At 37.0% G+C, this 21,594-nt stretch overlaps 3 protein-coding genes across 3 annotated transcripts; all 3 read right to left on the bottom strand.

The window, feature by feature from the left end:
* Window positions 1–4,822: 4,822 nt before the first annotated feature.
* On the bottom strand, window positions 4,823–7,022 carry LOC108431234 (olfactory receptor 5B17-like). Its single transcript, XM_037546256.1, has 2 exons — window positions 6,066–7,022; window positions 4,823–4,840 (listed from the first exon to the last, which is right to left on the bottom strand). The coding sequence occupies exons 1-2, from the start codon at window positions 6,990–6,992 to the stop codon at window positions 4,823–4,825; spliced, it is 945 nt and encodes a 314-aa protein (XP_037402153.1). The 5' UTR covers window positions 6,993–7,022.
* A 5,488-nt stretch (window positions 7,023–12,510) lies between these two features.
* LOC108431233 (olfactory receptor 4E1-like) lies at window positions 12,511–13,452 on the bottom strand. Its single transcript, XM_017704253.1, has 2 exons — window positions 13,101–13,452; window positions 12,511–12,971 (listed from the first exon to the last, which is right to left on the bottom strand). The coding sequence occupies exons 1-2, from the start codon at window positions 13,450–13,452 to the stop codon at window positions 12,511–12,513; spliced, it is 813 nt and encodes a 270-aa protein (XP_017559742.1).
* A 3,109-nt stretch (window positions 13,453–16,561) lies between these two features.
* LOC108431232 (olfactory receptor 52D1-like) lies at window positions 16,562–17,503 on the bottom strand. The gene has a single exon (XM_037546253.1). The coding sequence runs from the start codon at window positions 17,501–17,503 to the stop codon at window positions 16,562–16,564; it is 942 nt and encodes a 313-aa protein (XP_037402150.1).
* Window positions 17,504–21,594: the final 4,091 nt, after the last annotated feature.

Raw genomic sequence — 21,594 nt, forward strand, 5'->3', positions numbered from 1 at the left:
CAAGTAAATTAACCCCTGTAAAGTTGCTCATATAGTCTGTATTGTTCACTGGAAATAACCCCAGAATTTTGTCCTCTTCTATCTCCCCTCTTTTAAAAAAAAAAACTAGTAATGAGTAATCTTTGTTTTGTTAATGATTTTATGATATTTTTACAACACAAAAAAATCTAGTCTTTCAGTTGTGTCTTCTGGTTGCCAGACATTCAGTTTTAGCTTGATCAGGTGGGCAGATATTGCTGAAGTTTCAGTTGTATGTACTCCAGTTTTTGTTGCCTTGGCCCTACTTCCTTTGCTCTGCTCAGATAGACCTGCCCTACAACTCAATCATGCAACTACAAGATCATCTTACTTCTTATGAGCTTTTAGACCCTTTTTAGTCTTAAGACTAAATAATAATCTTAAGAATTTAAGAAGAATCACAGCACAGAAATAGTGCTCATCAATCATCAAACATTTGCTACTCAATGCTGACTTTGGTTATTTAAGAGTTCCCATTATTTTGAACAGGTGCATTTGATACAGTGCATCACCCAACTTTGTTGAAGTGCCTGCAAAGTCTTCTGGGTATTAATGTCTTTACATTGTCTTAGTTTTATTCTTCACATGAGGTGAGTACTTGGACAATTTTTACTTAGTACCTTTATGGTTAAAAAATTATTCGTCAGAGTGGCTTGAGCCATCATTTATACGCTGATGCCACTCAAATTTACAACTACATAAAGCCTAATATGCCACCCATTTTGATTACTTTTGCTTGCAGAATATGAAATCATAGATCATAGTCTATAGTGGTTGGTCCCAAGTCTATTGTTGACTTGACTCACTATGTAACCCTGTCTTTTGTGCTGTGAGCATTTTGAATAAGGACATAATAAGTAACACCCTACATAGTTCATGTGTACTATTGCTATAAGTGTTTTTACACTTGTCCAGAGCGACTTACAATTTGATCATTTTACACAGGTAGGCCAAGGCAGTGTTAGGAGTCTTGCCCAAGAACTCTTATTGGTATAGTGTAGGGTGTTTACCCAGGTGGGAATTGAACCCCAGTCTACAGTGAAGAAGGCAGAGGTGTTAACCACTACACTATCCCAACGTGTGTTAAGTGTTTAATGTGTCTAAGAATGTATTTCTGTGCCAGATTGGCAAAAACAAATTTCCATTTTATGCAAATCTAATGGACTATAAAGTTTTCTTATCTTATCTTGACAGTCCCAGAGTTACTGCATTTGTATAGGTTAAAAATGTCCATGTTCTCTTGGACAAAACACTTTTGTTTGACTCACACATTAAGAAAGGTAGGCATATTGTATCATCTTTGGACATATCTTGCATTTGTAGGTGCTTAGTGCCTTATGCATGCATTTATCTATTTGCATCTCGATTATATGCTCTCTGTACAAATGCAGCAGTGCAGCCACTTACATCTACCTCTGTCCATTACCATATTAAATCCAAACTTAAAGAGCTGTGCTGGTTACCTGTGTCTTACCAGATTATGTATAAGGTACTACTTCTTACCTGTATACAGAGGTGGACGAAGTACACAAATCATGTACTTGAGTAAAGTAGAGATACCAAGGTAAAATATCACTCCAGTAAAGTAGAAGTCCTTACCTCTAGACCTCAACTTGAGTAAAAGTAAAAAAAGTATTTGCCTTCAGATGTACTTAAGTATCGAAAGTAAAAGTACTAAAAGATTAATTATGGCTCTAATGTCCTGTTATCATTTTTGTAGCAAGATTTGCTTTATGAACTCATTTTAGGTGAAAATACTCCAGTGTCTCGGTAAACCAGTCTTTTAATAGAACGTCATTGATTAGTGATGCTGACGTCTGTTAAAATGATCATAAGCACAAAACACTGAAGGTAAACAGTTTCCATCAGGGAGAACCGAGTGGCTCTGAAATCACTTTTACAAACAAGCAAAGTTTCAGTTTAAGGTTACTTTGTGAATTAGTTACAAGTTGAATAAAAACTTGCTTTAAACTCAGGTTCACAAATAAGTTTTCCTTTATTGTATTGATCTGTAGGCCTCTGTTCATAAACGAACCCAAACTAATTTACTATAAAATGAAAGTGTTTGTATGAATTCAGAAAAAAGAAACATGCCAGTCACCACTGCATATGTGTATATATTTCTATATTGTGGTCTATTTACACAAAGTTAGGTTAGTTCATCATTTAGGTAGACGTATGTGCACCCTAATTTTTACACTGCTGCACTGACGTTGAAATGTGTGCTTGCACTGGGTTGGTATGACCAACAGGTCAAAACAAGCTCAGAACAAAGTGACCACTGTGCCCTGATTGGTGTTCTTTGCACTTCTTTCGTTTTGACATGTTATGTTTTTATGCACACGTAAACCAAAAGAAACGACAGACTTCTCAAAATGTAGTGGAGTGAAAGTAAAAAGTCGCCCAAAATGGAAATACTTAAGTAAAGTACGGATACACGAAAAAACTACTTAAGTACAGTAACAAATTACATTTACTTAGTTACTGTCCACCACTGCCTGTATATGACACTATATGACGCTGGTCATGACTACATATCTGAAATGTTATATCATACTGTCTACCTCGCTCCCTCTTTTCAGGTAGCTCTGGCCTTAAAGTAGTACTCAAGACCAGGCTTCGTTCTGTAGGTGAAACAACTTTCTCCTCTTTAGCTCCATTCTCCATCCAGCTGTCTGATTACACACAAGCAGAAGATAATTTGAAGTTTTTAAAATCTCTTTTTAGATATGCATATTGTTGCTAGATAGTTGTTTTATCAGTTTCTAAAATGTAATTATGGATGTCCACACCAGTTTCTGTTCTGTATATAGGTATTTTAGTGGGTGTGTGTAAAGCTCTTTGAGCTCTTGGGGAAGACTGTATATAATAAAAAGTAGGAACTAACCGTGAATGACTGAAAAGCGACCATATGTAAGTATTGTCATTTGAATTTATTTATTTACATGTTATAAATTCAAGGTGCGCATTCAGCACCATAATACCCTGACGGTCCCAAATTCTGTCCCCTGTTTCCCAGACTCTGACCATCCAAAATCCACACCAGACTAAACTATGCTATCACTCAGACAGTTCATTGCATTCAGTAACAGTTTTCCTCAGAAAGGATACAGTCCTCCCCACCTCAGAAGTCAGTGTAGGTCTCAAAAGTGGAAAGTGTTGAAACGCTTGTGTGCTTCCACCCCTTGGATCCTAAATTTTATTCGAAAAGGCTATACCCTGTAGTGCGCTAGCAGCCCTACCAAGGTTCTCTGGTTCACACAAATGTATCAAACCTAGCAGAGTTTTGTCTAAATCAGGAGATATACTCCCTTTTAGAAAATGGTATAATTCACCTGTTAAAGAAGGGTCAAATCCAGACAGTTTCAACAGAGATACTTTCTATTTCAGTAAAAATGGAGGCCTGGCATCAATCCTGGATCTCAGGATTCTGAACAAAATGCTGCAGAAGAATTCATTATACATTATACATACATTATACTATACAGATTCATATACTATGCTGCCCTTTCAAGATTCGCATGCAATGCTACCTCCACAACTGTCTTTTAATAGCCAAAGGAATTGTCCAGGGTGCATACACAAACAGTGATCAAGCATCTCTTCAAGTTGGGATTTCTGAAAATTTGAGAAAAGAGTTACTTTGTTCCTCATCAAAGAATGATTCCATTGCCAGGCAGAAACACATTATGGAAACAGCCTGCCTGATATATAGAAGTCAGATTGTCAGTGTTCACAAAGCAATTAGCAGCAGCAGAGGTGCCTTTGGGCTAATTATGTATAAGACCTCTCTAAAGGTTATTCAACCAATATGTGCACCTGATGGAGGACCTCCACTCACTCATGGCACGGTGCCGTTCCAGTGTGGTGTTATGGATGACTGAAGGTTTTTAGTGGGCACATCTCTGGGTTTGGTGACACTCTGGATTGTAATAAAGACTGTAGCTTCCTTTAAGGATTGGGAAGCAGTATGCAAGGGTCAAAGTTAAAGGTGATCCAGATTTAGTTTTAGACCCTCTATCTGTCCTGCCTTTCAACGGTGACATGAAGCACTTTTGAATTAAAACTGCTTATTACTGTTACATTGTTATATTATGCAAAATGTCCTACCCCTTAAGCTGAAATAGGGGAATTGAGATTGACTGTTAGCTCAGATAGTTAGCACAGTTAGCTCAGTGGTCCATGCGATTAAGGAGAGTGGATGTTTTAATAGTTGAACCCAATCAGTAAGTGGCAGGGCAATGGCTTCTTTCCATTGTTTTCATTTGGTACCCCTAAAAAAAGTTTACATTAAAAATTAGTTATTGTTACTTTTAATATTTTTGTCTTCATTTTCAAAAAAGAATATTTCACTTTTTTATTAATTTGCTGAATTAATAAAATTTAAGTATGATGAACTTATACACAGGGTATATTGCCCTGCTGATTAGGAAGTCTTTACATAGTAGTTTAAAAGTTGGTGGGGAAAACATATTAGCTCAGTGTTGATTTACTATAACAATATTATGAAAAAAACGCTATTTATTTAAAACTATTTATCTGTCCCATTAAAATTGCTGTAATGTTTCAGCCTGCAAGGTCTTTTTCAATGAAAATCAAACAAACAGGATATACAACCAACACAGGTGACAGCCACTTGTAGTGATTTCAGGTGGAAATGATTCAGGTGGGATGTGGAGGTACATGACTAGCCATATACTTCACCTTCATGGTGACCATCAATCCAAACTAACAAAACCTACTCCCTGACACAGAACAACACAATAAACACAAAACACATATCTTTAACTGATGAACAATGACATTAATAAGAGCTAAGTACCTTTTCTGAGGGTGCACACCTCCCATGAGCTTCTAGAGGCCAGTAGCAGGTCACTGCAATGCAAATGCAGACTGAAAGAAAGGTGAAAAGGAAGAACAAAAAAGTAAAAATGGAGATAGTATAGAAACTTTTAGAAAAATTGTTCAAACAATGTTGTTGGTAACAAAAGTATCAATTTAATTTTACTTCATTTCCAATAAGCGACAGTTCTTATTTGAATTGGAGGATTTATCATAGAAGTTGAATAATGTTTCTGAATGGTATGCGTGAAGACACAATAGGCCATACGTTCTGCTAACTATACCAGCTGAAACTGAAGCACACAGATAAAAACAGATCACTTTTTGAGCAAACATCTCCAAACATCCAAAAGTGCCAAGAAAGCTTTGCAGAAATTGCGAAGAATCACAGATGGGTGGACAAAATTATAGTTCCTAACATGGTGGACAGCAACAGTTTTAGAGAACTACTAAAGTACACTGAGCCAAAACTATCCCTGATTATGCTCATTTAAACAAGGGCTAGAAATGAGTTGTAAATAGATACACTTAAATAAATAAATATTAAAGATTTCCCTTAAGTAATGACTCATCTTAAATAATAGCATGGTCTACATGTGCTTTGCCCTGCTGTTAAGCCTTTCTGTAGCTGCTTACACTGTAACTCTATCCCCAAAACATAATGTTTCATTCTATAGTGTCTAACAGTGGATAGACTGGGGATTTTGATGTAGGAGAACCACATTTCTTACATTTACATTCAAACTTTTGTAATAGCTTAAATTTCAGGCTTGTATACAATACCAACAGGTACAATTGATGTTAGCCTGAACATTAAAATTACACACAACAATATTGTCATTTCAGTGCAATAAACTGAAGTCACAATAACAGTAGTTGTACCCCAAAGAAAATAGCATTAAAAAAGAAATAAGGACCATGTAGCTCTGTGGGTATTAATATAGCTGTAAAACTGCAATCACCTGGCAGTGTTTCACAGTGCATGTTCTTTCATCAACAGAACAGAATGAAGTAATAGAAAAATAACTATTAGTGAAAGACTAAAATGCAGCAGCTTATAAGGATGGTCATTTGAAAAAACATAAAAATGCACGTCAAAATTTTATTTTAGTATATTTTACTACTACTGTATTATCCACCTCTGTTTAAGGGCTATACACTGACAGGATGGAATTTTCAATAGAACATCCTCATCATGAATGCACCTTCTTTGAGTGTAGAATCTTTAACATCGTGTGTCTGATCTCAGTACACTGCAATGCATATATGATAGGATTCAGAATGCCTGGGCCGATGTGGAAAAGCAGCGCTGCCCCTTTCCTGTAGTCTGTATAACCAGAAAAGCGATGGAGCATGATCATAATACAGCTAGACAGCCACATGATCAAATAGACAGTCAGGTGTGTGCTGCAGGTTTTCAGAAACTTGTTGTTCAGAGTTTTGTTTTTACTAATAAAGCAGACAGCTGCTATTTTGGAATAAGTAAGTACAATACTTCCCACAGATGAGACAAGTAAAATGGTTGTGCATGCCAGGCCAAATACATTAGTAATGTAAGGATTCTCACATGACACTTTGAACAATGATGCATTATCACAGAATGGATTTGCTATTTGTGTTCCACAGCGATTCAGCCTTATTGTGAGACCTAACAAAATACCTACAAAGACCACTGCTATACACCAGACTGATGCAGTCAGTTTAGCTACCATTTTAGTCGTCATAATAGTTGTGTAGTGCAGTGGATTGCATATGGCAACATATCTGTCAAAGGCCATAGCCATGAGGATAGTGTGAGCAGCAGTAGCGTGCACATGGTAACAGAAAGCTTGAGCAGCGCATTCACCATAACTGATGTAGCGTTCAGAACTTGGCCGTAAAATGTCCACCATTATCCGAGGGATTACAACAGAGTTTCCAAATACATCATTAAAGGGAAGGTTGCAGAAGAGAATGTACATAGGTTCATGTAGGCTTCTTTCCATTGTTATGAGCAGAATAATCCCAATGTTAGATACTGTAATGAGTACATAGATAATCAAGAAGAAAAGAAATGTAGGATAAATGTATTGCTCAGAGACAACCAGTCCCTCTATTTGAATAAAGGGGCTATTAAATGTCAGGTTTTCCATTGAGAAGTAATATGACAGCTGATTGCAATAAGAAAGCAGATGGTGGTTAGGAAAGTCAGATCAGCGCAAACATAAACCAGGGATCTTTAAATCTTTTAGGGCAATTTAAAATTTTCTAAAATAAAAATTTGTATATACTGGTGCATGACCTTCATTACAATAAAAAAAACAGCTTACTAGTCTTTTATTCTATTAATGTAATTTACCTGTAATGAACAGAGACATGAGCAATATCTTCCTGTGTGATTAAAAAGTTATATGGTATAAGAAAGTTGGTTAGAAAAAATAGCTCAGTGTTGTTTAGGTATTACATTAATGAGCAAAACACAGTATCGACATAATCACTGTCCCAGCAAGAGATCTTCATAACTGATTCAAAACAATACAACAATTATGTTGTGTCTGAACACTCATCCTTTTATTAACCCCCTTTTCTCGTTGTGACAAGCTCATGGGACTGAAGGAGCATCATAACAACAGTTTGTTGTTTGCAGTGTGTACCAATCTGGATATGTAATCATTTAGCTCAGTGTTTTTCAGTCCTTATCCTGAAGGGTCACTGCCCAGCATAGTTTAGTATTTTCCCTGATCTGACATATTCAGTTCAAGTTCTTTTAATTCTGTATCTTACTTAGATGATGTTGAATTTAGTGGAGCAGGGAAATCATGAAACTATACAAAGCAGTGTTATTCCATTCCATGACCAGGATTGTGAAACACAAATCTAGTTGTCTTCAAACAGACACTGTGACTAGTACCCTGTTGTGATATAAACACCTTATGCAGTTTTACTCTGTGTTTTATATCATCTGATTCAGCACATTCAATGGGGTTTTTCAGTCTTTCAACATTAGACACCCCCTCCAAAGCAACCTAGCTGGGTTTTGAAATTTGATTTATCTACCTGGTCCACGTTCAGTTGCTATTTCTTTGCTGACCCCAGCACACCTGCTAGCTGGAAGTGAGATTTTTCCCCTGATGTATGAAGGCAGTGATCTGTTTTGCTTGATGGAGATGTTTGCTTTGGCTGATGCTGTTGCAAATTGTTTTAACTACAACATTCAGCACTTGGTTGTGACTGTAACAATAAAGCCCCTTTTCCAAGGCTTCAGGCAGCAGCTAAAGATGTACTCCAGTATAGCATTCTATAGGCACAGCTGGCAAATTATTGTTCAACCTTGCCCCAACAGGTGAGGTTAGTACGACTAGGGAAAGCATTATAGATTAATTAAGTATTTAGGATTAATGTGATGTGTCTTGTCTCCTTCTTGATATTACTGTTGGCTAACTGATGCTTTATGTAACATTGGGGAGCGATGAGGAGGCAGACGCAAATGCTGAGAAGCGAGATTTATTAAGGGCAAATCCATAGTCATGGTCAAAACAGTCCAGGGTTGTATAGCCAACACGGAGAGCAGGAGGGACGAAGATAATGACGCAAACACAGAATTCCAAACAATACACACCTCAAACATCAAACATAACAAATAGTACATCAAAGACCAGTGAGAAACTCAGGAAAACACAGGGCTTAAATACAGGGACACAACGAGGGTTAATTATATGCAGGTGGACAACAAAGGTGAAAACGATCAAGGGCGGAGTCATGAAACAAGGGGGCAGGACAGCGAAGAATCAAAACAAAATGCACATGGACAAGACTGGGAGGTAAACACAAGCACATGGAAGACTGGGAGGGGCCAATCATGACACTTATCAAAATTTCCTTGAAAAATAGCAAATGGGATGGTCAATTCCAAGGGCGTCCTCTTGTAGGAGGACTGCACCAGCCCTGGTACCACTGGCATCTACTTCAAATTTAAACAGCTTATCAAAGTCAGATGTGGCTAGAACAGGGGAGCTACTTAACAAAGCCTTAACAGACACAAATGCAGTCTGGCATGCAGGGGACCAAATAAAAGGACAGTTTTTACAGAAGCAAAAAGAAGTCATCCAAAATATGCTGTATTGTTTTTCTGATACCTACATGACCTGAAAGGGGATGGTCATGGGCCAAGGACAAAAATAACGCTCTATAAAGAGCAGGAACCACTATCTGGTGCACCTCATCACATTGACCAATTGTACTTATTGAAGACCATGACCATAGACCATGACCTCATCAACACGTCACTTTCAATAAAGAAACCAGTTGGCTTTTCAGACATGTCATTTTTCTCTCTGACTAAACTAAAACAATGTTCATGTGGTGGATCAGCTTGCTGAGCAGTAATTAAAGCAGACCTAATAGCCAGATCAGGTAGTTCTTTATCTGTTACAGGAATAGGCTTGGAAGCTGTTAATTTGCAGGCAGTTATTGGAACAGAAGCATCAGTGTGAAGCTCAGAGTCCTCATTGCACAAAAAAGTGTCTGATAAATTGACAATATCAGCATTTTTATGTGCCTGGGCATGAGTCAGAACACAAGCAGGAAACAGAGAAGCTGTTTCCTCTTTACAAGGGAGGTCAAGGATCTGTACAGGTTTATTTACTACTTCGGGAAGCATGAAGACTTCTCTTCCAGGTAGGTCATTTCCCAAAATAAACAAAACACCAGCATCAAGTAGTTTAGAGCGAACAGCAACCTTCACATTCCCTGCAAAGTTGTCCATTTAAAAAAAAAAAACAGTGTGTAAGGGAACCCTGAGTATGCCAAGTTCATTTCCCTGCACCAAGACATCACTACCATAGTAGGTCTCACTAGAAAACAACAGCACATTATCCAAAATAAACAACTGAGCTGCACCAGTATCATGTAATATTTGAATAGGCTGCTTAACATCACTGGTCTCGGACAAGGACACGACTCCACTGAACACGAAAGTTTTAAACACAGACTCAATCTCAGACCTGTGGTTGAACATCCAGATGACTAGGAAGTAGCATACTCAATGTATTCACTTTTTTAGTCGGGGAACTTGAACGAGAATGTTTACGTGTGAGGACGGGTCATACATCAATAAGGCGGCCTTTTTTGTGACAATGAAAACATTCCCGTGTCTCAGCTGTAGTAACGGGAGTATTGGGTTGGGAGGAACTAGCAGCGTTAACAAGGGTTCTTGTTACTGGGGTGCAGCTAGAAACAACACCACGATGCGGAGGTTAAACAAAAACTGTCTTGTGTGTAAGAACAAATTCATCAGCTAATGTAGCAGCTACACTCAGTCTGCACACTTTTTGCTCATTAAGATACACCACGATCTTCTCTGGGAGACTATTTTTGAAATCTTCTAGTAGCATGAGCTCCGAGCCATCTGCAACCTCTGTTGCTTCTGCACCCGGAGTATGGCCTAAAGCAACACCCAGGGACCTTTCCCTCCCAGGTAGAATGCCCAACCTGACAAGGTGAGTCTAACACAGTCGTTATCTCTCGTTTAGGAGCCGAACGAGGAACAACAGTAGAAAAAAAAATCAGCCACCAAGAGCAAGTCAGTCTTATGGCATGCATCAAATTGTTCCCAAGTAGGGTTAACAACAAACTCTGAAAGATCAAACTTAGCCATCACTCTGGATGAATCTGAAATGAGTACAAAAACACACAAATCAAGCAAAAACACAAGGCATAACACCTCCCAGAGCTCAGATCAAATTATCTATCGCATGCTCCCATCTTGTCCATTGCACCCTACAGTGGGGATTCTGCCTTCCTGGTGGCACAGGCCTCCTTCACCCCTGTTAGCACCTCCTCCTGAATCAGGCCTCCTCCACCCCTGCTTGCACGTCCTCCTGAATCAGCTTGTTTCTTTCCTTGCCCCTTGCTTTTTCATATTATTTCAATACAAACATATTTTCAAATACAGAGAACAAAAATACAAAATCCACAATTATCAACAATTCTACAATTCACACTATTACACCAACCTGGTTTCATGGGATGTACGTACCTCTGACCATTTATTTATTTATTTATTTTGTGGAGAGCCACAAATACGAACCCTCGATTATGTTTTACTGAACTTTTGAGAAACAAATGTCCACTGGGGGCACTAAAGAGAAGTTTACAATTTAATGTAACATTATGATTATTTTGCCTTTGAAAATGACTGTATTTGAGGTTTTGATTATTTTTTAAGCTGTGTTGTTTATTCTCAGTTGTGTAGGTGGGGAGATGAAAGCTCTGTAGACAATATCTGGATTTAAACATGAACAACTTTATTTCAAAATAGTGTTAAAGCCCTGTGAGAGTCCCGAAGGCTGAATGTGGGATCTCTAACTTTTTCATGCCTCTGCTCGTATATGGTGAATGTACACACATACATAACATGGTTAGAGACACACACACATCCATACATTCCCATAAGGAAACATCTGGAAAAGCTTAAATACTGGTCTCATATCATTTGAATGCTATTCTATACATTAGCTCCCTTTCTTGAAGGAGGCCCTCAACAGAACACACATGCGTCAACAGAGGAAAAGAGAGCTTAACAGTATGTAAAGATAACAAATATAAAAATATAAAGAAAAGCATGAATATAACAATATAACAAATACAAGATGAGTGTAAAGACACCTCAGCTGTCAGTCATCAGCGCTATTTTAATGATAAAATGTAGAATAATTTCAGAGCACCTGTGATGTCTGCCGGTTCATGAGTGGGCAAAGCAGGTAGCTAATGCCGCCTCTAACACAGCTTACATGTACATAGTTATTGCTATAGCTGGGGCTATTCTCCTATAACATTAGTTTGGTAGATAAAGCAGATTGTGTACAGATTGTGTACTATGTTGTTGGTTACTTATTGGTTTTCTCTTTCCCACAGACTAGCTGCTGGCTAGGAGTGTTACTCCTCTTTGCCAGATCATTTTTTGCCGTAACTCAGTATGTGTGTAGCATTTGTCTTTACTAAGCAATCACTCTGTTTTAGGTTTTTAATGACAACACAACATCATTGATTTGGAAGATTTTATAGAAAATACATTCTCAATAAAATATGTACATCTTATCATATCCTGTGAACCACACACCAATCCAACCATGTTGTCCTCTGATTTTGTGCCAGTAAGCATTAAGGGTTAGATACAGTGCTAAATATTAAGTACCAACACAGAACTACTATCCTTTTCACCAAGAGCTGGTGATGTATATTTAGTTTACCAAAAGCATTTTATTGTTAAGATTGTTGTGACTGGTATAAACTGTTCAGTGTGATGCTGTCTCTACCATATAAGAATAATCTTTGTCCTAAGGTGCTTTTGGAAAACCCAGTGCAAAATAAAATAAAAACAAAACACTTTTGAACTTACTGTGAATGAATTAAATACAACAGAGTAAAATTTCTTTGCTCAGAAATATATTAGTATATAGTAGTATTGTAATTTTAAAAGATTGAGAAAAATACAGATCCGCTTGAACTTGAGAACATATGAATGAGTAAGGCCTGTTTAGGGTCTGTACATTGACAGCATTTACAGCATCATCACTTATAAATGATCAAATCGAGAATCACTTTGTTATTACTACAAGATCAAGGCAAACAGGAGAAGAAATTATTTTATTTAATAGTACATGAACATTCTCATAAAGGCATCAACTTCTTTGAGTGTAGAATCCTTAACATAATATTTCGTATCTCTGTAGACTGCAGCGCATATATGAGAGGGTTCAGAATACCAGGGCCAATGTGCACAAGCAGTGCAGCTCCTTTCCTGTATTCTGCATACCCAGAAAAACGATGAAGTGTGACCATGATAAACCCAGACAGCCACATGATTAAATAGACAGTCAAGTGTGTGCTGCAGGTTTTCAAAGCTTTGCTGTTCAGAGATTTGTTTTTACTAGTAAGGCACACAGATGCTATTTTGGCATAAGTGACTACAATACTTCCCAAGGAAGTGCCAAGTACAGCTGCTGTGTATGTCAGACCATATACATTATTAATGTAAGGATTTTCACATGACAGTTTAAACAGTGATGCATTATCACAGAACGGATTTGCTATTCGTGTTCCACAGCGATTCAGCCTTATTGTCAGAGCTAACAAGATACCCACAAGGAGCAGAGCCACACCCCAGGCTGATGCAGTCAGTTTAGCTATCATTTTAGTTGTCATAATAGTTGTATAGTGCAGTGGATTGCATATGGCAACATATCTATCAAAGGCCATAGCCATGAGAATAGTGTGAGAGGCACAAGTATATATGTGGTAACAGAAAGCTTGAGTAACACATTCAGCATAACTTATGTAGCGTTCAGATGTTGGCCTTATAATGTCCATCATTATCCGAGGAACAACAACAGAATTTCCAAACACATCATTAAAGGGAAGGTTGCAGAAGAGAATGTACATAGGCTCATGCAGGCTTCTTTCCATTGTTATGAGCAGAATGATTCCGATGTTAGATACCATAATGAGCAGATAGAAAACCAGGAAGAAAAGAAATGTAGGATACAGGTTTTGCTCAGAGACAGTCAGTCCCTCCAACTGAAAGACAGGGCTATTAAATGTCAGATTATCCATTTAGAAACAGTATGACAGCTGTTGAACTAAGAAAGCAAATGGAGGTTAGACAGATTAGTTCATCACAATCATAAATCAGGGATCTCTAAATATTTCCTCACTTCTCATATATATTTATTTATTTCACATAAATGTAACTTTTTGTAAGTATCTAGTCCCTTTTCTTCATTCAAAATTTCTAATTTCAAAATTATATACATATGTATACATGTTTTACTGTATTAATATAATTTACATGTAACAAACATTCACAATTACATCTAGGAATCTTTATGTGGCAGTAGAAACAGTTGATAAGAAGAAACATCAGAACTGTTTCAGTGTTACAGTAACATGAGCAAAACAGCGCTGAATACTTTCCTTTTCTGGTAAAACAACTTCAGGATTGTTGCAAAACAACACAATTAAATGCCTGGCCAGCGGTCCTGCCATCCTTTTATTGACGTTCTTTTGTGGCTCCAACTGCTCATGGGATTTCTGATGGAGTGTTGTGACAGCGTTGTGTTGTTTGCAGTGTGTAACTACCTGAATATGTAATCCTGTTCTTGGATTGCCACAGCTGTGACACTTCCAGTGTAACTCAAGAAAGGTTTGTTCATTATATGATAATTTGAATCAGGTGTGTTGGAGCAAGGAAAACATAAACTTATGTAAGGCAGCTGTGTCCCATTCCAGGACCAGGATCAAACATATTTTGTGACCTGTTAATGTTTTTTTTCCAGCCTTTTTGCCTAGAGACAATATAAAGCACAACATTTAATTACATAAATACTTCTGATTGTTTCATAGCACAGCAATTTGTTAAACAGTATTTTGCTGCTGTCAGAACAAAATCTTGTATCTTCAAAATGACAACTTTACAGGAGAAGAACAAAACCTACTTTACATTTAATGTAAGTCAGCGGAACCAGACTTTTTTCCACGTCATTTTGGGCTGTTTCTATTGGTCCATTTGTCATGAAATTTACATACAATATAAAGAGCAACACACATTTTTAATTTACATCAAACAGCAGTGATATGAAAATTTGAATATGAAAACAAATGAGTAACAGAAGAAGTCAAATTTTCACACTTAGTACCTAGTGTTTCTACACTGAATTGTTTGCTCAAATAGTTTAAGAAACAGTTAACCCACTTGAAATCTGAGGATTACAGCAATGCAGATTTGACATTGTTTACTTTACAAACAGTGCTGTACATATAATTTTCTAAGAATGGCACTCAAATTTGTTTTGTATTGTTAATGTAATGGGAAGTTCAAAATAATAACAATCAAGCGTTGTTCCTTCAAATGAATATAGTTTATTAAAAATGTTTCATAATACTGTCAAAAGAGAAGAAAAGTTCTTATATGCTATGTATACAGATTTTTCCTTTTCAATCAAAGTGACAAAACTGAATAAAAGTGACAAAAAGTCAAATGTATCTTAAGTTACAGAGTAGTTTCTTGCAGATCTTTTAAAGAACTCAAAATGAATTAAAGTCACAGCATCCTTTCACTTAATTCATCACTCACATGCATTGATATCTGAAGAATGCAAAAGCTGAATAGGTCACAACAATGCCCTGTGGGAACTACTCATAACCATATTTTTTTAATCTATCTAATTTTCCATGGTTGCCTTAGGGTTTATCCTTTCCAATGAGGACTATGCCTCCTACCTTCAGCACATTTTTAGTACCACATGAATGGGTTCATTTCAAGTGCATCATGTAGTCTTTTTTCCAATGATTATAAAACAAAATTTCCATCTTTGTGTCACCCCTCTTTTCTCAGATTGGACATGTTGTGTGTGACACATGTAACAGAACAGAACCAGCCAGAAGTTTGTTGTAAAAAATAAGAAATGAGGCTTTACCTAGAAATAGTAGTCAAATCCAAAAAGGAAGAATACAAAAATAGCAAACAACATCAGACAACTAGATAGGATGTGTGGCCATATGATTTACAGGTGAGACTGTCTTGGGAGGAATAGAAGTAAGGCTTTGTCCAAAAAGAAAAAAAAGCAGAGGTCAATATTTTAGGCTCATTCATTTAAATGTGCACATGAGTAAGGGACCTAGAATTTGTCAGCCTCTACTCAGTATGGTGGACAGCTCCTTAAAGCTCAGAGACCTTTCCAAGCAGTTTGTACATACAAATCTTCAACGATCTCACATGCCTCTCCCAGAAACCACCCCACCCAACAGTTGATCCCCACAATAAATTTCCATTTTCGTTTAATGTGTTATTTAATACATTACTTAATGCTCTGACTGCTTCATTGATTTCCGAAGCTTCTGAAGTCTTGGGTCGCCTGCGTATGTATCTTCTTGCAATTAAGCATCTCAAGGCTAAGAGAAGTTTTCCTGTTGTTAGATCTGATGTTATCTATAAATAAACTGGCCTAATGGCACAAATGAAGAGTGCAGTATAGGCCTTTTTTGGGACTCCCATGAAACCTTATATAAAATTGGCCTGCAAGCCGATGCCTGTTATTTCAAATGGAGATTCTGTTACCATCTTCAACTTGTTCTACTTGTCTAGATCTAACAGTGGCTCAGGTGCTTTCTCAGTGATACTCAGCTGAACTGCAACACAACTTGGACCTTATTTTTGCATTAACTTTTAACTCAGAGGTCTAATTTCACAGTGTGCAAACACAGTGACAGATCGTTCTTAATAATAATAATAACAATAATAATAATAATAACTCAAGTGAAAATAAAAGTAGCCTATCACTGGCTTAAGTAAAAGTAAGAAAGTATCAAATGAACTCCTTCAGTTCTGAAAATTGCTGTGTCCTGCCATGTAAAACACTCTTTTGCTAGTACAAAATAAAATTTTACACAGAAAATGAATTAGTTCAGTATTTGATCTTTCTTCACAAATATGCATATTATTGAGAGTACTTTGTATATTAGCATTTGAAAACAAGCAGAAAGTACAAATCAATCAAGATTCATTATTATTTAGGTATGCTTACATGCATCCATCTATGGTAAAGGGCTATACCTGGACAGCATAAATGTAATAGAAACAGTTTCATGGTTTCAAAACTAGTAATAGTAATTGCTTATCATAACAATGGCAACTCACACTAAAGAAAGAGGTGCTTGAAGATTATTATGATGCCGTTACACTATTTGAATGCAGAATCTTCAGGATAACCTGTCTAATCTCTTTAGTCTGTAGAGCGTATATGACAGGGTTCAGAATACCTGGGATAATATGATTAAGCAGAGCAGCTCCTTTCCTGTAGTCTGCATAACCAGAAAAACGATGGAGTATGATCATGATAAACCCAGATATCCACATGATCAAATAGACAGTCAAGTGTGTGCTGCAGGTTTTCAAAGCCTTGCTGTTCAGAGTTTTGCTTTTAGTATTGATGCAGACAGCTGTTATTTTGGCATATGTGATAACAATGCATCCCATGGAAGATCCTTTTAAAACTATAGTATAAACCAGGCCATATACATTATTAATGTAAGGATTTTCACATGACAGTTTGAACAGTGATGCATTATCACAGAACGGATTTTCTATTAATGTTCTACAGCGATTCAGCCTTATTGTCAGAGCTAACAGTATGCTCACACAGAGCAGTGCCACACCCCATGCTGATGAAGTCAGTTTAACCACCATTTTGGTAGTCATGATAGTTGTGTAGCGCAATGGATTACATATGGCAACATATCTGTCAAAGGCCATAACCATGAGTACAGTGTGAGAAGCAGCAAGATGCATGTGGTAGCAGAAAGCTTGAATAACACAATCAGTATAACTGATGTAGCGCTCGGATGTTGGCCTAAAAATGTCCACCATTAATCGCGGGACAACAATGGAGTTTCCAAACACATCGTTAAAAGGAAGGTTGCAGAAGAGGATATACATAGGTTCATGTAGGCTTCTTTCCATAGATATAAGCAAAATGATTCCAGTGTTAGATACCATAATAAGCAAGTACACAATTAAAAAGAACAGAAATGTAGGATACAGAGTTTGTTCAGAGACAAGCAGTCCTTCCATCTTCAGAACAGGACTATTAAATGTTAGGTTTTCCATTGACAAAGGAAAATGACAGCAGTTTACAATCAGACACACAAATATAAACCACTGCCTTCAATTTGAAATTTCAAAATATTTTGCTTAGCAGTCAGTTGTGCTAATATCATTTGCATATAACATAAATATCTCAGTAGAAGACAAAGCAGATATGTAAGAAAATCATTGAAAGGTAAACTGCTTCAAATATCTTTACATGGCACCAGAAAAAGCATCTTCAGTGATGACTCAGTAAATTTCATTAATACAACCCTAACAGTTGTAGTAGATGCCCTGCCAGCCATTCTTTTATTGACACTTCTCTGCTTCTGAAGAGCTCAAGGGACGACTGACGCAGAGTCACAGCAACAATTCATTGTTCACTGTATGTAATTATCTAGATATCTTCAAATAGGCCATGGCTAAACAACTGTGCAAGCTTTTGGTGCCGTGTCTCAACCTTTATACACTGTAGAATGCAAAGCTACACAAATAATTTCATCAACTTAATATTATTCCATAACAAAGCCATATTCATTTTTCAGAGAGCAAATACAGTTGAATGTATTGTACAGTGAACATTGTACATATGAACATTGCACAGTATTCCAATATTGAATAGTTTAGCATTATTTTTACACAATGCTGTTTATCTAGAATTACACTCAAATTTCAAATGTATTTTGACAGTATTGGTGATGTGATAGTCATGTTGGCTTTATATTGATTAAATAAGTTGTTTTTCTTACATCTGACTCCTTACTACAGTCCTTAACCCCAAATGCAGATTCACTCTCTCATATCAGTTTGGAGATTCACTTGAATAATGATTATTATTTTTTCAGTATTCTGTCATCTATTTGCATAGCAAGTGAGAATTAATACAATTTTGTTATTAAAACCAATTGTAACTTTGTGCCCTTTTAGGTCTTGATGGTTTTTACCACATAAAATAGAAAGAGTTTTTGTAAGCGCTCTTTTTTAATCTCTCCGTTGGACCATCAAAAATCAGAAGGGACAATACGTTCTTTAAGATCTCAGGCATTGTTATCAAGACTCAGAATACTGAAGACATATTCTTGTTAATTAAAGTACATGACTAGCATTTCTGGGCTGGGGCACGTTTTTTTGTGAATGCAGGTAGGTGGCTCTGTATTTCTTGAGTTTGAGAGAGAATTACAGTAGTTGTTTAGGTGCACAGAAATACTGCACACAACGTAATTTAACTTGTGATGTTGGCCATTCAGATTTACATTGAACTTACTTAATTTAATCAATATTAATTCATGGTTTAGTTCATATTGATCATTTAGGACTTTTCCATACAATGAGTCAGGAAAAGCAGAAGAGATGTGCAGTGTAATGATTTGGGCTTATAGGCAAGATATTACGAGCAATCCAAAGAATGGGATCAAAGGGTCAAGGAACAGGAAAACATGAACCATGACTCAGAACTTGCTTGGGAAACTGAGACTTTGCAAGGCGACTTGAGAAGGGATGTTATGCAAACACCTATCCTGTACCAAGAGGTTTCTCATTTACTGCAGTTGGCTGTGGTGTGACCTTGTTGATTGTCTCTGTATTTCTGAATCAAGCACCAAAAAATTGCACAATCCAAACATCTGGCTGGTCCAGGAGTTTCCAAAAAACACAAAATGAGAGGGCAGTTCTGTTGTGCTGGGAATAGTATTATTAGAGGCCTTGAGCAATGCAGACAGCTTTAACCACAATTTAGCCTGGACCTACAGTTGTAACCAGGCTGTATCTGGTTCTTTCCTTTACCTTGTGGTTTAATCTTGTGCTTCTGCCTAGTGCATGTACGTTTATGGACGTACTATGGATTTACTGTCACCCAGTGAACAACAGTGAAGTGAAATATCTGCCCAGAAAACCTAAATTGAAACTATTCTTTGGTGTTTGGATCTGTAGCTTCCTAGTTTAGCCAATGCTAGCTGGCATCTCTCTTCTAACTAGCTTAGGTAGTGAAATCCAAACACCCCAGTATAATTTTTGACTAACTACTCTGCTGTTACAAATGCATACGACCAGTGTGAGCAAGATCTACTGGTTGATGTAGGAGCACGTAAGACAAAATCAAACCTGCTCTTTAGTAGTAAAGCTGTAGCAAGCTGTGCTGAGCAAACATGGATGTATGGTGCCTCCACCTACAGTATGGATTCAGGTCCTGTAAACTGCTGCCTAAAAACACCTGTTTAGAGATAAAGACTCTTGTCATGAGAAAGTACATTGGAATATCTGGTGTTGAAGTGACAGAGACATAAAAAATAGAATTGTTCTGTGAGGCTAGGCTATGCTAATGCTTGCAAAGTTAGCTGGCTACAGGTGCAACCCACCACGGTACCTCAGTGTCAGTTACTGATGTTCAAATAACAGCCATTTAAAGTAATGTTTCCCAACCCAGTCCCCAGGGCCCCACAGATGGGGCACATTTTTCCTTCATCTCTATGCAGTTCGAGTTGGGTTGGAAAAAAAATCTGAACTGTCTAGGGAGGGCCTGGAGACTGGGTTGGGAAACGCTAGTTCAAACAATAAAGAATCTACGAGCATGCCAAGAGATTACTATGTTGGAGTAACAGCCGAAATTAAACATGTTTTATAGTGTGTGTAGATAGTAGGACTTTAGCACTTTTTTAAGTAAACCACATAAAATTGTAGCCAGTAATAGTTTAACAGTAGATTCTGGCTGATACAGAAATTTATGGTTGCATACATTGTTTTTGTGCACATTTATAATTGAGACTCTCAGGATCAGCTGTATGAGCAGAGCAAATTAAATAACTGTGCATTAAGGTAGATAAATAGCTCATTAGAATACATAAAGCTCCATCAGGACATCACCAGATGTTTTGTATCTGAAATATTTTTCAAGCTATTATTACACGAACACTGTAAAAATCTGCATAATTTACAATAAATAACTGTCAGTGTTGCTGGTAACACCTGTGAAATTCTTGTTGCTTACTGTACAAAGAATTATAGTATTTAATACCAATCTGTAGCTTTCTCCTGTAGGTAAATGGTACCATCTTTTTACAGTAACGTTGAGGGCAATGTGAGTACACATGAGAGCGCTGACTATATTTTCTCAAAGACTTCTATACATCGTTTGCTTATAGTCTTTGTGCCAGGGACCTGGTTCATTGTAAAGGAAACTATAAAATCACCAAAATAACGTCCACATGACCTTTAATGCTCAGCATCCATGAAGACCTGTGTGAAATATGGTTTTACATATTTACAGATGCTGTACCTATAATAGCCCAACTACTTCACATCAACTAAAAATATTTTGTATAGGTTATCAAATGCTTAAAACAAAACCCACAACTTCTCTGTACTTCATCAAACACATGGGCATGTATATACCTAAACATCATACAAACATGGGTATTGATCACTGCGTTCTTTCCATTATATAATCCTGTTCCACTTTCTGAGTGCAAAGTTTTTGAAACAGTATTTTTCCCTTTCTGAAACTGATTTTTTGTTTGTAATAGTACTAAACGCAGTCTGGCAGCTGTGTTTTCTGGCAGCCTTTATAAGCAGTGTATACCTTTTTTTTTTTAAATAAGGAGAATCTAATGTCCCAATTTTTTATTCAGATCTTTGTAATAGGCTGAACAGCAACTCTTATGAGCATGAACAATGATGTTTTATTTTAAGGGTAGCCACTCTGAGTGAAAACTGAGATAAAAGACAAAAAAAAGGAATTTAACACATATTATATCATGTAACCGGTGTTTTAGTTTTACTGTGTTTGTACTTAGTCATGCAACAATTTCGAATAATTTCTCAATTTTTTTGACAATAAGAGAAAATACGTGAAAAGCAAAGCTGGAGAAAACAGCCTAAATTGCATGCAAGTAAGAACATTGTTTCGTTATCAATATTATGACTTAAGTGGAAGCAGACATAGCCAATCACCAACATGAGTAAAAGTAAGAAAATATGAGGTTAACTGCTTTCATTCTGAATACCCTATAAAATTGCAGTGGACTGCCAAGTAAAGCATTCCAGTGCTATTACAGCATGAAATGTAACACACACAGTAAGTAAAGTTAAAAAATTGGTTTCTTTCTTCACAAATATTC

The sequence above is a fragment of the Pygocentrus nattereri genome, chromosome 16 (genome assembly GCF_015220715.1).
Source record: "Pygocentrus nattereri isolate fPygNat1 chromosome 16, fPygNat1.pri, whole genome shotgun sequence".
Taxonomy (NCBI): Eukaryota; Metazoa; Chordata; class Actinopteri; order Characiformes; family Serrasalmidae; genus Pygocentrus; species Pygocentrus nattereri.

What these genes read in the sequence shown, in the direction of transcription:
- LOC108431234 (XM_037546256.1), bottom strand. Translation starts at nt 6,992, where the DNA reads ATGGAAAACCTGACATTTAATAGCCCCTTTATTCAAATAGAGGGACTG.
- LOC108431233 (XM_017704253.1), bottom strand. Translation starts at nt 13,452, where the DNA reads ATGGATAATCTGACATTTAATAGCCCTGTCTTTCAGTTGGAGGGACTG. An exon ending in CTCTCACACTATTCTCATGG is followed by an intron (nt 12,972 to 13,100) that starts CTATGGCCTTTG and finishes TGGGTATCTTGT; the next exon opens with TAGCTCTGACAATAAGGCTG.
- LOC108431232 (XM_037546253.1), bottom strand. Translation starts at nt 17,503, where the DNA reads ATGGAAAACCTAACATTTAATAGTCCTGTTCTGAAGATGGAAGGACTG.